This window comes from Pseudorasbora parva, chromosome 10, assembly GCF_024679245.1.
Source record: "Pseudorasbora parva isolate DD20220531a chromosome 10, ASM2467924v1, whole genome shotgun sequence".
Taxonomy (NCBI): domain Eukaryota; kingdom Metazoa; phylum Chordata; class Actinopteri; order Cypriniformes; family Gobionidae; genus Pseudorasbora; species Pseudorasbora parva.
In genome coordinates this window covers 24,605,026-24,622,452 of record NC_090181.1, presented here as the reverse complement: position 1 = coordinate 24,622,452, position 17,427 = coordinate 24,605,026, and the positions used below count along the sequence as shown (strand labels likewise).

Below are 17,427 nucleotides of genomic sequence, written 5' to 3'. Positions count from 1 at the left end.
GGATACTTCACTGCCTTTTCATCTCAGTGCGTGCACTTAATCTCTCTGACGGGCAGTGACGATCTGATAGCAATTAGTTTAGCCCACTAAGCCCAGTTCATTCACTATGGAACCAAACAGAGATCAAGTTAGAAGTACCAAACACCTCCACGTTTCCCCTATTTAAATACAGTTACACGAGTAGTTGAACGATCAAGTATGGTGACAAAATAAAACGTGGCGCGTTTCTAATCGGATTAAAAAGGAGAACTATAATGTATGGCGGAATAGCACTTCTGAGAGTACTTCGGCTCGGCGCAGTAAAAAGTCCCATCTTCATCTTCCCTCACATCTATTGACAGAAATGAGAGAGTGAGGGGGAGGTGTGAGGAAAGATGTTTCGGCCGGGACTTTTTACTGCGCCGAGCCGAAGTACTCTCTGAAGTGCTATTCCGCCATACATTATATTTCTCCTTTTTAATCCGATTAGAAACGCGCCACGTTTTATTTTGTCACCATACTTGATCGTTCAACTACTCGTGTAACTGTATTTAAATAGGGGAAACGTGGAGGTGTTTGGTACTCCTAACTTGATCTCTGTTTGGTTCCATAAGCCCCGTTTCCACCACAGGAACTTTACCCAGGAACTAGGAACTTTGGGTGGTACTTCGTGTGTTTAGACCGCAGGAACCAGGGTATAAATGAAGTTCCGGGTAAATATTTCCCCCTCCAAACGGCCCTGCTCGCGAGGTAGTACTTTTTCAAAGTTCAGGAACTTTCGAGGGCGGGACTTGGGCGCTGAACATGCTGATTGGTTGAGCTCACGCAGCATTTTTAAGTTCAACCGGCATTTTTAAAAGTCTTTTGCGAGGTTCGTTCTGCGTTCAGTAAATATCAGTCTTGCTCTCTGTCTGATGGCGCGCGGTCGTCTCAGCCATCTCACGTTCAATGTCCGTAATAGCTGATAATAATATATTGTCATTTTAAATCTAGCTTTACAAGCTTTCTGAATATGCTGCATGCTGCTGAATCTGCATATTAGTGCTCTTTTCTGTTGTTGTTAATTACCTCGTAAACCTATACATAACCAGCAAAAGCAGCACAGCTTGAATCTCTTCCATACTCGTTATTAATTTTTTTTCACCATGTAAACGACCTGACCGATTACTTTTAAGTGTGTGTCCTCGTGACGGCATCACGGCGCGCGCCGCGCGCCGCGCTCATGTTGACAAGAGAGGAAAGTACATTTTTCTGAGGGGTAAACTTTTTATTTTGTGAGTTATGAAGATAATGTTGGAGTAATGACACAGCGTATATTGCCCCAGGCAGTTTTTACTTTAACTGCGCCTGACAGAAGATTTTTTTCTCTGGGATGATTATTACACTTTACAACAAATAGCTATAAATAATACTGTATTAGTCCTGGTGGCCGTTAAGAGTTGCTATGGCTACAGTAAACAGCTGCTGGAGAAAACAGCGGCGACATTTTTGATGCGGCAGACAAACTGCATGTGACAAAATGATTGCGATTGAAAGTCATCACATGTAAACACCAGATCGGTTTAGATAACGTCTCATGTAAACAGTCCTTTCAATCGGTACACTTAAAAATGATTACTGTCCTTCACTGATTTGGAGGAGCAGTCGCGTGCAGTCCTACATCACCGGACTAATTTGCCTAATCTTCTCGGAACTTTATCGCGGTCGAAACGCAGATAGCTGCAGGTCTGGGGGGGAGAAAAGTTCCTGTAAAAAAGTTTCTGGTACAAATTGTTCCGGGTAATTTTGGTGGAAACGGGGCTAAAGTGAATGAACTAGGCTTAGGGAGCTAAGCTAAATGCTATCAGATCGTCACTGCCCGTCAGAATCGAAATATAGTCTTAACCTGGCTATAAAATCCACCAGATTTTTGCTAGTAGGTAGCCTGACAAATCAGACCCCCATCAAGATGTTTGGTCTGGAAACTCCCCATTGACAGGGCTCAATCTGAGGGGCGGGATAAACGGTTGTCTTTCAAACTCCCTCTACACGCAATTGGATAGCGCTTCAACCAACCAGAGCAACGAAGGTGAAGCAGAGCTAGTTGAAAGATTAAACTTTCGCCGCATCCGGTCGGCAAAACTCTGAACACATCTTCCCTTCTTAAGAATGACTTCAGTGCCGTTCTTTTCTCATAGAAAAGCTTAAAGGGGGGGTGAAACACTCAGTTTCAGTCAATCTCATGTCAATCTTGAGTACCTATAGAGTAGTATTGCATCCTTCATATCTCCGAAAAGTCTTTAGTTTTGTTATATTTATAAAAGAAATATAGGCTGCACCGAGTCTTTCCGAAAAAAACGAGCTGCTGAAGGCGTATCGTGTGGGCGGAGCTAAAGAATGACGAGCACGCACAAAGTGGTGCCTTCCTCAAGCGTGGAGAAGAAAACCCTACCCTAAATAAACCATGGCTATCAATCAGATTCAACTAATACATATATGATCCAGAATCAGATCCAGAGGCTGAAATAAATTGAACAGGAGAAGCAACAACCGCAGGACGTCCGTCTCTGTGGTATGTACTGTATTTAGTGACCTGTCAACATTTGTGTGTGTTTACTCACAGTTTATGAGGACATGATTCGGTTTATGGACTATTTTATGCGACTAAACATTAGCAGTAGCAAGCAGTAACGTGCATGTTTCCTGTTGTGACAGTCGCGCGTTCTGGCTTTAGTCTACGCAAGTGCGGAAAGCGCCAGAAGTGGATCTCTCGCGGGTGTGCGTCTCTAATTATTTACACAGAAATTTGGGAAGTGTTACCTTTCACTGTGAAGATCTAAACATATTTAGACGTACAGGACCGCTTTCCTTAAAGAAATATTGCTTGTCATTACAAAGTCAACACTAAGTAGAGCTACACGAACATAAATGCACACTGTGTATTATTATTAGTAGTAGTAGTAGTATCATTGACTGCTGCACCCTTATGAGTAGTACACATAGTTTCACATTGGTTTGACTAGATATGTCTCTCATGTAAAACCATTCTTACCAAATATATGGTGACCATATAAAAAAGTAGTAGTTATAGAAATGCAAGTAACGCCCCCCGAAAAATGGTTTTACTAACTTACATCAAAACTACATTTTATTGCTCATTAATGTAATGCCAGCTTTACAAATAGAAATAACACATACAAAGACGTTGTTCACATACCTCCGTTGGATGCGAAAACACCATAGGCACAGCTGATGATGTCAGTACTATGCGATCCACCCTTTGCTATGTAAAATCATTAGGGGAAAAATGATCGCTGCAGACCCTCCACAACTTTAGTACGTTTATGGGTGTGTTGATATCAAGCCGAAGAGCAATCAACCATAACTCCAAGAGAGCATGCTCATAAATTGGGAATTTGTGAAAACTCACCACTCCCGGATGAGTTTGCGCAAGCATACGTAATTGTTTTCTTTTACGTCGGTTTAAACATCCAGGATAAGTGCAAATTAGTACCATTTATTAGCCGTTTCACCTATAATCTCTGTTTTGTGTAAACAATGAGAGACGTACACGCGCGAGAGATCCACTTCCGGCGCTTTCCGCGCTTGCGCAGACTAAAGCCAGAGCGCACGAATGTCACAACAGGAAACACGCACGCGCGCCCTCGGATCAGTTGGACGTAGTGGTGTACAAGAGGTAAAAACGATATAAATACTGTTCGTTTTCTCACACAAACCGCTCGTTTCGTGTCTTAGGCCATCAGTGTGTACTTACGATGGGGGATTCTTTAATTTGGACTTTTCTGTGTATGCTCTTTGAAGTGGTGACCATAGACCTGCATTATGTGAGGCACAGACAAGAACGGTTTGACCTAAAATGATCAAAATTGAAACTACTGGGGAAACAAATACTCCTACATCTCGGAAGCCCATGAAGTAAGCTAAAACATATCAAAATTTAATTTCAAAGTGAACTATCCCTTTAAGTACTTTTTTTTTTACATATCTGTACTTCACTTAAGTAGAATCAATAGTGCATACTTTTTACTTTGTTACATTTTGCAGCAAATATTTTTCTTTCTACTCCACTACATTTCTACAACGTTTCGTTACATTTTCTGATCAGTTTCAGGGCTCAAGCTTAAGGTTTGTTCGGATAATTAATGGATAATAATAGGCTAATGAACTGATGGTTGCGCTGTTGACAATCGCGCAGCCTCTCGAGAAGAAATGGAAAAAAAACAACGCCGCTCGTACAGAGAAACTCAGTAACATACTGCAGTAAATATTCAAAATGTGAAGGTTTTTATATTTTATAACGTATAATACAGTTAAAAAACATCACATGACATGACCAAGAGTGCCATTTTCCTGAATACCATCATGACTGAAATGTGACACTGATTTCATGACAGTTCCATAAACAATTTATTAAAATTAGTCACTTACATTTTAGATGCAATATAAACTGCTTTTGTTCTATTACAGCAGCGTAAATAATTCCAAGATCAGGTCATATTTTCACATCAGAACCACAACGCATCTCACAGCAATAGTGTGTTAATGAATGATTCAGCGTTTGAATGAATCGGAATCAAAGATTCAATGACCTGTTCGTAAACGACTGCCTCATTCATGAACGAATCAGCCGTTTGAACGAACCAACTCAATGACTCACTCATTAAGACCTGCCGCCACCTACTGGTAGTTTAGTTTCATGTTTAAACATTCTTTCCAATGATTCTTATTGTATTAAAAATATATAGTTAAAACAATCTCATAACATTATTTAATACAGTTGTAATTTGTCAGTGTAAATTATTTAATTTAACAACCATATAGCGTTATTCTAATTTAATTTATTGATCAAATTTAAGAATATAAAAGGAAAGCTGAAGCATATCCTATATTTAAGATTAATCCTCATAAATATGAAGATTTAAATACATCAAAGCTGATCAAAATGTTACTTCTGAATATTGATATTTAACTCTGCAGATCACCCTGATATTGTGAGTCAGAATGTAAACTGGGCAACAGATGATACGCACAATTACCCTACATTAACCCAAAACTAACTTAATTAAAATGCCACAGACCATACTGTTTTATTCTTTTTAATTATTTGAATATAGACATTAAGAGAATAAATTGTTATACAAGTACTTTTAATACTAAAAGTACATTTAAAATCAAGTACTTTTTTACTTAAGTAGGATTGTCGTTGTAGTACTTCTACTTTTACTTAAGTAAATATGGCTCTGGTTATTTGTACTTTTACTTAAGTACTGAGATTCAATACTTCCTCCACCATTGGTTAAGCCCCGCCCACCAACTCGTGATTGGCCCGACCAGAGTTTGACGTTTACAGCTCAGAACTGTATTGAGAGTTGCTAGACGACACTCGCGGGCAGATAAGATTTGCTGCCGCTAGGGTGCGTCTAGATTTCTAGGCTAGCTAGTAGTAGTTTAAGGTGCAAAAGTTCTTATATTATACATTTTATTTACGTATCTAGATCAGATTTTTAAAATGTACTGTACAGAAACACCAACAGAGGTGGAAAGAGTAACAAAATATTCTACTTAAGTAAAAGTACTGTTACTTCAATGAAATTTTACTTAAGTACAAGTAAAATTACTGGTCTAAAAATTTACTCAAGTAAAAGTAAAAAGTAGCTCATTTAAAATGTACTCAGAGTAAAAGTTACTTAGTTACTTTTTTAACAGTGGGGGTGGGGGACTCTACCCTGTAGGGTTGTGATAGGATGAGATTTTCACGATTAGACAACTGTCTCAGAAAACATCAATTAAACATTTACTGTACCTATTATTAAATGATGGTTATTATCACTAGTTAAAATGATGTTAAATCAATGAAGAAGATTGGTCTTTTTTTTTATTTGGTTGAACAAATGCTTTTTTTTTATAACAAACTTAAAACCATTTGTTTATTTTGTTTATTAAAATTTCAATAAAACATGTCTAATAAACTAAATTCAATAAATTATCAATTAGATTAACAATTTATTTTTATCATTAATTCGTAAAAATGTTTATATACATTATTATAATAATATAATATATTATTATTATAATAATAGAGTGCATATGTAGACGGAGCAGCTCATTCACAAGCAGAGAGAGAACAAGCAGATCATATATTCATATAGCAATGTTTTGTGCTTTAATGTTCACAGACCATGTCGCGATTTGATTTATTTCTAAGGCCTACAGCTCTACATTTGAGTTTTTCGTTCATCCACCAGTTTGCGTGTATTACACAAATTCTACGTTATAATGTAAAGTTAATGTTCATGACTGGATTCCGGGATTCCCTCTGCGTCACAGAAATCATCGGCCTAAGTTATAAACATACCTTTATCTGCACAGAGGGATGTGTGCCCGAACATGTTCTATGTGTTTCTTCATTTGCATCCACATTTTGTGCAAATTTGATATCCTCCAGGACAACACCACATAATTTTTTTCTATATCCAAAGTATTTCCATACTAGCCAGGAGTTCACGACGGCGTTTTGCTTTCACCTGGGTCTGCGTCACTGACGTCTGTCTTGTTCGTCTCCATCTGATATTTGCGCGCTTGTTCTCTCACGCGTCCCGCGCCCTCTAATCAATATTAGTCATTTCCGGATCGCGTTTTTTTTCCTCACCTCTTTGCATTAATGATTTATTTTTACTCAGTAACGGATGTGATTTAAAATGTAGCGAAGTACAATACTTTGATCAAAATGTACTTAAGTAAAAGTAAAATTACAGATTTTTAAAACTACTTAAAAAAGTAGAAGTACACAGAAAAGCTACTCAATTACAGTAACGCGAGTAAATGTAATTCGTTACTTTCCACCTCTGAACACCAATGTGTTATATTCAATAAACATATAATTTTGCATGAATATTTAAATGTTGCTTTATGTGCAATTATTAAATTATGAGTTGCTACAAACATTCTTTAAAATATCTTCTTCCACAGAAGAAAGTCACAATACCACAAGTAATAACACAATTTTTATTTTTCATTGAATTATGCCTTTGATTTCTGCATAGATTTAAATGGATCTTAAATTAGGCCCGGCTCTTTCAAAATAGAAACTCTATGTAAATAGTCTAGATTCCTGCCATCATTCTCTGAAGGTCAGGATAAACTCTGTGCAGCACACTTAAAGTACATGCTTCCCTGTAATGCCACTATAAGCTCCTGAGTATATATATCTCCATGCATCAACCATTGCCCCTGAGACTGAAGCCCAGACACAGCTTGACTGGATTATTGGCATATCTCTTCACGCTGGTGGGGTTGGTTTTCCTCACATAGTGCAGTCAAGCCCACAGGGAAATACAGTACAACAAATCAAGGCTTCTTGGCGGCATGTAAATGCTTCTTTTTACACCCCCCACCTTAGGGCTGGGCGATATGGAGCAATATGCGATATATATCTCGATATCTTTACAGGAAAAATAACCCCCTAAAAACTACAGCAAAAACAAATATGCCAAATACCACAAAAACTTTTTAAATTGAAGTACAAAGAGGTAGTCAAGTGCTTTTGCGACATTTAAATAAAAAACTCCCTGATTACATAAATAATAATAATTTAACTGTAAAAGAAAATAAATAATATTGCCTTTTCATTTATTTCATGCTTTCAAAAGATGAATCAAAGACTCCCTTTTTTACAGTTAAAGTAAACAGTAAGCATTTTGCAGAAAGATGGGGGCATGACTGAGATATAAATAAACTGATTTTGTCATAACACCATTTCCTGTTAAATTTGTATCAAAATTCAAACAGTGATAGACAGTGTCATGAGTTTGACAAAATTCAAACTCATCATGCAGATCATGTAGGCTACACATGAGCTGAATTTCACTTCTTTTCCAGTTACAGAACGAAATATGAATGTCAGAAGGTAGGCTATATGATAATATAATACAGTACAACTTACAGAAGAGCACCGCGTGTCTCAGGACACTCGGGATGTCGCGTTTTTCCCTCTTGGTTAAAACGTGAATAGACCTATTCATCATAATCCCGTGATAAAGCTGACAAAATAATAATAGTAATGATATTGCAATACTTTTTAAATGTTTTCAAATGATATGCGACCATTTTGACATTTTAACCGAAAACTATGCGATCAGTTAGACACAGATCATAAACTGACATGATTGCGACCGCGTCTCGCACCAATAGTGTCAATCACATGACTGTTGGTGAAACGTGCGATTTGAACTATGATGAACATTAATATTTCTTTATGAATTTTAGCAAGCAGTTGTGTTAGAAGGAAAACATGGTCTCTAAACTGAGTCCTGAACAACGTGCGCGCTTGTCAACATGATAACTAATCCTCACCTGGTTGTGGAAGCAGCAGTGTTCAATGAGACAACAGGCGAGGGGAGGGGGAACAAAAGCAAGAGGCGGGAGGCGCGCGAGGCTCCGCAAACACAACACAGAGAAGGCAAACAAGCAAAGTGGCGGAATCAGAATTAAATATAAACAATATATCGATATATACGATATGTCCAAATCCATATCGAGCTGAAAAAATATCTCAATATATTTTAAATATCGAGATATCGCCCACCCCTACCCCACCTTTTGCAGAAAACTACAAAAATAAGACCACAATTTCATATTAAATGCATCTGAAGCTAGCCTGACAAGCTAGACCCACATGAAGATATTGGGTCTGGGAACTCACCATTGACAGATCTCAATCCGAGGGGCAGGATAAACGCTCGTCTTTCAAACTCCCTCTGCATGCAACTGGATAGCGCTACAACCAACCAGAACACGTGAAATGGAGCTAGCTGTTAAATTAAACCAGCTTCTTTGTTTACAAGTAGCACACAACTCTGCTTTCATCATGTTAAGCCCGCCCACCTACTCTATACACAATGTGATTGGCCTGACCAGAGTTTGGTTTTACCAGTTTACAAGTCTATTGAGAGTTGCTAGACTACACTCACGGCAAAATCAATTTGCTATTGCTAGGGTGTGTCTAGATCAGCTCAGATGTGTCAATAATCAGCCTGTGATCCAACAACATACATCAATGTATTTTTTTATACGCAACCTAAAGATAAATTCATCTTCAAACTATGAGTAAAATCTGTGTGGCTGGTCACACCACCTCTCTTGATATTACCAAAGGGGTATCTGAATTATTCAAACATGTGAAATTATTCAAACCCTCTCCAAAGCAAAGAGAACCACTGGCACAGTGCATGACAGACCCAGTTTTTGAGTAATAGACTTGAGTCAGAACTGACCAAATTTGCTCTCACACACACACATATACATACACACACAGTAAACATATATATTGGACAAGTGTGCAGACTATCTGCTATGTTTTCAGGTGTGAGAATGTAAGTTTTATGGGTCACTTTTTTTGCGTTTCTGATTTTTGTTTTAGTAAGTCAAAACCTTTCTGTACTTCACATCAAAGCACAAAAATACACACCTATAATGCCTGATTAAAAATCCCACTGTGACAAAATTACCATAGATATTTCAAACGTGGAGTCAAAAATTCCCCTTTGAGTTTATTGAATATTTCATATGACTGTATCCAAGGCCTTTCTAGTAATGGGTTTAGCAGACACATCTGCAGTGACCATTCAGACAGTTTTTATCATGTTATGATATCTTGCACATTTTTACAGCTACCTTTGTATTTGAATTGAAGTTTGGTTTCATTTAAAAAATGTAAAAATAAAGCCATAATTGTTCAGACTAGGGGTGACCCCGAATAGTCGAAGATTCGATGCTTCGATATGCGGAGCCTGATTCGACCACCGATCTCACGGTCGAATCTTCGCGGGTGTTATGAAACGAGGATCATACCATTTTGGCAATATGGGGGTGCTCAATATTTTAAAGACGTGTCGCGGCGCTGAGCTAGGCATCGGTGTGCGACCCCTTTAAGGGCGCTGAGCTTCGCACCGGGCCTTTAAAATTAGAACACGTTCAATGAGTGTACACACACCGGCGGAAGAACTCAACGCCTGTCCGCGACTCCGCGGCCGCTCAGGAAGTGGTTTAAAATCCTGCCGCACCAAGAGCGCTTTAATGTGCGCATCAGGTGGCGGTGTGAGTGAGATCCTGAGGCGCGTGGGGCTGAGCTTCGCATACGTCTTCACAACGTGCACGTAAACGCACTCAAAGTCTTCTTTTCCTCTCTAGGCAGGTATTTTTTTAGGTTTATCTATCAAAATGTTATTTCATATATTTGTGTGATGTTCTGTATTTTGATCGCGGCTTTAACATGTTATAAAAAAACGGTTTATCAATGTTTATCCACCACATTACCTTTTATTTAAACCTAAATAAGAAAGCCATTGTCAGTTCGTATGTGAGATGGCAGGCAGTTTTGGTCGCTTTATTAAAGGGGTACTTCAACGCTGGGAAGATGAATCTGTATTTAAACTGGGTCATCAATGCAGTGGAAATGTGAAATTATTTTTGAATTTGGTGTCTTCTAGACTGAGAAAAGACAGAAAATGTATTTTTGTCCCATGGGGATGAAAGACTACAATTCCCAGAATGCTTCGCTGCCCTGTGAGGCCATTCCCAACACCACCAACTTCATTACTGTGACTGAGTTAGAGAAGACACTACAATTAAAAACTGAACGTGTCTTTTCAATATAATGAGTGAGTCACCGCGCGAGTCTCACAGCACTGAGCTCTAACTGCACGAGTGATGAGAGCTGAGGTAATCGCGACTACATTCGCGGCATACATTCACACAGGAGTTCAGTCTGGCACGCGTTTCAGTTCATGCCTTTGCAAGCTTAACTTTCATAGAAATGAATTTGAGAAGTTAAAAGACTTACATTGCTCACCATAGCTCCGTTTAAATAATCCTGTCTGCAAGCTGAGCTCTCCCTGCCAGCTGAGTGTAATCTCCCATCCCCCATGCACGGATTCAAAACATGCGGAAATAGCTCCCTCTGCTGGCTGTAGTCTTTAGCCTCTGGGCAAACATTCCTCCTATGATGCAAAAATCGTCATTTTGCATCATAGGAGGAATTTTTCCAGAAATAAAATGCATAAATCTCTTGTCTCAGGGAGATATGAGGGGGGAAAGCACAATAATTTGAATACACTCCAGGGTTTCTACTGATACAAAGCCATATGCTAATCGCTGAAGTAACCCTTTAAAAGTTGTTGCTGTGTGCAGTGTGTAAAGGAAAATAAAAATAGTTTTACCCTTCTGCTGACAGTGTCGTGCCCCTCCCAACCCATTCACACAAATAGATGATTCGACTATCAGTCTACCATAGAGAGATTCGACAATTCTGAATCGATTGTCTAAATCCTTAGTCGAGGACAGCCCTAGTTCAGACTTAGAATTTGAATTAAATCAATTAAATATGCATTTTTAAATATACTGCTGAAAAAAAACTAATACTTTTATCCAGCAATGATGCATTATTAAAAAAAAATCCAAATAAAATGCTTTTTTTTAAACCTATTTATCTAAAGATTTCTATAGAATCCTGACTAATACATCCCCAAATATACAGCCACTTAATAAAGAAGTTAATTTGTGAAATTGCCAACTGAGCTGACAGTCACAGATGTACAGTATGAGAACATATGTGTTGGGTGGAGTCTGCTTGGCCTGAATGTTGTCTCTTGGCAGGCACGTATTGTAAATAAAAGCTTTACTTTGTGTATAAAGGGAGCTAAAAAGTGATATATTTTCAGTTGTGAGGACTCATATAGGTTTTTAATCTAACGCCCTGAAGGCGTAACATTCCCATTATCACGTAGATGGTCTGTTGACACTAAAGACACCCCTGCTCCCCCCTTCTATAACTTCTCTCTCCTTCCCTTTGGGAACTGAGGCAACCGCAGCTAATACCTAAACCATGACGTAATGCCAGATTGGAATTTTTGGGCTTTTGTGAGTATCGTAGCAGGTTTCCAAATGTCTACATCATTCACAGCACGTCTTTCAATTAGAAAAAAGACTATCCCATTCCCATCTGCAAGTGTTTATGCCTTAAAACTCTGCTGAAATCAGATATAAGTGAAATACATTCAAAGATATTTCTTATATAAACAGGACTTAAAGGGAGAGTTCACCCCAAAATGAAAATGTTGTCACCATTTAGTCACCTTCAACCTGAGTTTATTTCTAATGTTGAACACAAAAGAAGATATTTTGAAGAATGCCGGTAACCAGACAGTTGACGGTTGCCATTGACTTTAGTATTTTTTTTCTAAGGAAGTCAATGGCTGCCCACATTCTTCAAAATATACTTTGTGTTCAACAGAAAAAAAGAAACTTTGAGAAGAAGTTTGGAACAACTTGAGGGTGGGTAAATGATAAACTGATTGAAAAAATAATTTCATTTTTGGGTGAAATATCCTTTTAAGACCTAAATAATACTTTTAGTATAAAAGTCCAAGTCTGAACCATGAGAAATATATTAAAACTTTGGTTTTAATAGATCAAAACCTTATTCTAGCACTGATTGTATTACAGGAGAATGACAGTGAGTTTGACCTACACAGATGCTGACCACAGACAGCACTCATCAAATTCTAAGCAAACGTGTGTGTGTGAGCTAAAAAGGCATTGAGCTGACCTTAAACAAAGACGCTAATGGCTCGGCTTTAAATTACACCACCCTGTTGTCCTACCCCTCCAAACACACACCCAGGGCCCAGACACCCTCTGCCAGCTGAGCATCTCCTAGACTGCAAGGACAAGACTCGCAGAGCACATGATGGAATGCATAAAATATTGCACCGGTTAATAAAACACACAATTGTTTTAGATCCAGCAAAAAATATGTTTGCATGTCTGTGCATGTGAATAATTAATTTGCTCATTCATCTCTAAAGACAACTATCACTACATATTCTCTCCTTAGCCATTTGTCTGGACTGTGGCCATTTAAACAGATGTGCGGACCCACATCACGTCTTGTGGCCACACCCTGACAGTGGACATTATCACTGGTCTCTCGGTCACATCATACTGCTGAGCCCAAAGTTATAGGCATCTAACTATACACGTTAGTTGTGCATGTTTGTTTGTCACACATGTGTATTTGCCGTTAGCTGGTTACAGTTTGTGTGTGTTTGCATGCATGAATGCTGCAGACAGGCATGAATACCCCCTATCTTATCCATGCTGACTAAGCAGTCCTGCCCCAGCCACGTGCATCAGACTATTTAACTGCAACAGCCACCAGGCAGTCCACTGCAACCATGTTCACCATTGCAGTCAGCCTCACTGTTATCCAAGTGCATGCTTGCCAAGAAATAGATGCCATGTGTGGCTAATAGTAGTCACTATAACCCTAGCTGATTCCATAATAAAGATTTAGCAAAAGATTCAAATACTTATTTTTCTAAACCAAATACATGAAATTAAATCATATGCACACATCAGTGCAAAAAAAAAGAATGATGTGCCAAATAGAGATTTATGTGAACAGGCAGACTAGTGAAAGCATTAAATAAACCAGCAAGCCACAAATTACCCAAAGGATTGCAAAACACATGAAGAAACGTATCTAAAGTCTGAAAGCCATATTTGTTTAAGGCCTCTAATGCAATATGCACGACTACCCATCTAATAAACCATTTCTGAGTCTAGTCTTCTCTTCTGTACCCGCCTCCATGTGCTACCTATGAGGCCTTTTCCCCTTGACTCAAACAATGACTCTTTTATACTCTAGCCCGAAGTGGCACCGTGGGAATGTGCTGGGGGGAGGGGGTTTATACTGCTATTGGCACCCTTACCAGGGGCTGGCTATACAAAGGTTAAAACTGTTACACATAACACTCAATGAAGTAGCCTAGGTGTGGACATTACGGACTTCATTTGCACATTTTAACAGCCAAATGGTCCAAAAAACATTTGGCAGCAAGTTCAATGTTCTTATGCAAATTTCCCAGCGTGTTGCAATTAGCACACCAGTGTTAGATCTTCAACATTCTGGTCTATTTAAAATGTTTGCAGTACGACTCATTTCGGCGAATCGATTCTAGGAGTTAACGGTTCTAAAATGATTCAGCTACAAATGCTTCATCACGTGGTCTCTGATATGCGCTTTACATTTAAAACGGGTCAAAAATGCGTATAAAAACACATGGCTGTTAGTTTCAGTTCATAAAATCGAAGTCATTGAGAACCAAAATATAATTTGTATTTGCAACTCCTGTTTAGAAAGATTTAGCACTTTCGAATAAAATGCTAGTTATTTATTAACATGAAAAAACTAATACAAATCAAGTCATAAACACGCATATACAAAGTTTTATTTGTAACTGCAGCTATCAAAAATAACTTGTGGATCCATCATCTAACAATCATCAGTTCGGTTCATAACGAATCGTTTCTCGGTTCAACGAGTTAGTCCGATTTGTGAACGAACATCCAGACACAACCGGTTCAACTGATCCGATACAAAACAACGATTCGTTCGAAAAGACGGCAGTGTCGTAAAGATGTTACGCATCTCTCCCCTGAATATCACCTTGATGTTGTTTAATGCGGTCTACTGCACAAGCAGTCTCTGAGAAACATACTCATGATGACATAATATCTCACAGATGCTCTTGCTGTGTCAGAGATGCGCCCATCCTGAATCACATTACATCACATCAGCAGTCAAACTAGCGTCCTTCCTAAAGGACAGACAACAGCATGTGCTCATTTACCTACCAATACGCAAAACTGTCAGAAACACGTCCAAACCTTGAAACAAGCACAATATACATCCGCGCTACTGTAGGAAATGCTATTTTGATCCCAGAGCCATGTTGCAAACAGTCGCATTGCAACATTTATCTACACTGCTATTATGCCATATCAAAACGAGCTCTAAACCGGTTTAGTATGCGTTTTAAAAGTATATTTAAGCTCTGTTGTATGTTTGGGTCGGCGGTTGAGCAGCCCTACCTCGTTCCGGCTTCACCTGGGATGATGATGATGATGGAGCGTGCAGACTTTTGCTGCATTGACTCAAAGCTCCTAGGAGCGAGACCACGTGACCCAACTCTGCACCGCTACTATCTCAGTCACCCAAGTCCACACTGCGCTTTTAAACTCAGATGCCGTTTTCCCCAGCTAGGGCATCCTGCCATAAAGAGTCGTGCAGGGATAAAAATCTCTTACAAGGCTAATGTGCTAGAGGTGAAATATTATGTTTAGGCTACCCTACATCCAATTCAAAAGAGATTGCCAGCGTGCAGCAGGGTAAATGTGATTTCCAGGAAATAATAGACTGTACAAAATGTTTAGCCTACGGTAAAAGCTGTTAGCTTGCCAGTACATTACCGTAAAAATACTAGATAACAATAAATGTGTCATTAAATCATGTAACGTCCTATTTGAACTAGGCCTATTGAAATAGCATATTACTGTAAAATGTGTTGGGAATAGGCTAACATGGGTAGGCTAAGTTGACTTGCATAAAAAAAAAAAAAAAAAAAAAAAAAAAAAAATATATATATATATATATATATATATATATATATATATATATATATATATATATATGTGTGTGTGTGTGTGTGTGTGTGTGTGTGTGTGTGTGTGTGTGTGTGTGTGTGTGTGTGTGTGTGTGTGTGTGTGATGACATTGATACTTAAAACTTTGTACATAGACCTAATACAAAATAGTAGGCTATTTATTTTATAGCCTAATATTTACATGTAAACTTCTATGTCGTTTAGAATTTGAACCTAGACTATGTATATGTGGTTAGGCTACTTACAGTTTTATTTTAATTTAATTTTATAAACATTATTTCCAGTTTAAATGAACATAGCCTATAACATTTTTATTACATCTTTGCCACAAAATAAAGCTAACCCACAACAGATAGGCTAAGTATAGCCTACAAACGTAGCCCTACTATGATTAAAAAGTGGATCTGTCTCAGAAGGGTTTGTAAAGCCTAATTATAATATGTGTGCTCAGTGTGGGCGTTGATAACGGGTTGCATTGCATTGTAGAGACTGGTAAATCAAATAAAAAATGCGATTTAACTTACCTGTTGTGATGTCGTCTATAACCAAATCTTTCTCAGTCATCGTTCAAATCTTCAGGCTTTCTTATTCCTTTAAAGATCCCACGTATGTCTAACTTTTTGCGCGGTTCATTAGATTCTTTACAGAAAGCTCCCTATACTTCTCAAGTGTGCTGCCCCGTCCCGTTACTCCGTTACGCTCTTACTCCCATCAAACTTCCAGCCAGCCCTAAATTATTTAAGACTAACAATTTGGAGCGCATATAATCTCGAGTTTGACCTACAGTTGAGTTTTTCACAGATTGTCTGACACCCAGAGAAAGGAAGTGTAGCCTAGCCTACTGATCCAGACTTCACGTCTGTTGGCTCGACATCGGGCCCCGCCCTTCAGCTCGACTCCATGTGCAAGACTAATGAATACAGTACCAGAGTAAACACAGGCCTCTAACAACTAAAGTGACTCGTCATTAATTCTGTAATCTAGCAATTCCTCTCTCTCTCTCTCATATATATATATATATATATATATATATATATATATATATATATATATATATATATATATATATATATATATATATATATATATATATATATATATGCAGGCCAAAAGTTTGTACACATTACTATGTTATTATATGATGTTTTTGAAAGAAGTTGCTTCTGCTCATCAATCCTGCATTTATTTGATCAAAAATACAGATTTTTTTTTAATATTGTGATATATTATTACAATTTAAAATATTTGTTTTTCCAATTTATTATACTTTAAATTATCAGTTATTTATGTGATGCAAAGCTGCATTTTCAGGATGGTTACTCAGGAGCAAGATGTTTACTCATCCAGTCAATCACACGATCCTTCAGAAATCATTCTAATGTTCTGATTTATTATGTGTGTTGGAAACAGTTCTGCTGCCTAATATATTTGATGAATAAAAGGTACAAAAGAACTGCATTTATTCAAAATAAAAAACATATTTTCAAATAATATAAATCTCCTTTACTATCAATTTTTATCAATTTAACACATCCTTGCTGAATAAAATTATTGTTAAAAAAAACAAATTACTGACCAAAATGACTGACCAGTAATGTATATTGTTGTTACAAAAGATTTCTATTTTTAAAACATTTGCTTCTTTTTTTAATTATTATTATTTATTTTTTTACTTTTTATTTATCAAAGTATTATAAAAAAGTATCACAGGTTGTGAAAACATATTAAGCAGCAGAACCTTTTCCAACTTTGAAAATGAATCATATCTCAATGATTTCTGAAGGGTGACACTGAAGACTGGAGGAATGATACTAAAAAATTCAGCTTTGCATCACAGAAATAAATGATCATTTAAAGTATAATACATTGAAAACCAATTATTTTAAATTGAAAATATATATTACAATATTTTAAAAAAAAAACTATATTTTTTATCAAATAAATG

The 17,427-nt window shown here is 37.7% G+C and overlaps 1 protein-coding gene across 3 annotated transcripts in view; it reads right to left on the bottom strand.

Moving 5' to 3' along the window:
• hspa12a (heat shock protein 12A) overlaps nt 1-16,316 on the bottom strand; it is a 54,471-nt gene extending 38,155 nt beyond the window's left edge. For 2 of the 3 annotated variants that reach the window (XM_067455639.1, XM_067455641.1), the window contains exon 1: nt 16,007-16,316. In XM_067455639.1, the coding sequence (XP_067311740.1) occupies nt 16,007-16,046 (40 nt within the window). In that variant the 5' untranslated portion in view covers nt 16,047-16,316. Of the gene's footprint in view, nt 1-14,910; nt 15,053-16,006 lie in introns of those variants that run through there. The other variant, XM_067455640.1, reaches the window with a different exon arrangement.
• Between the last annotated feature and the right edge of the window lie 1,111 nt (nt 16,317-17,427).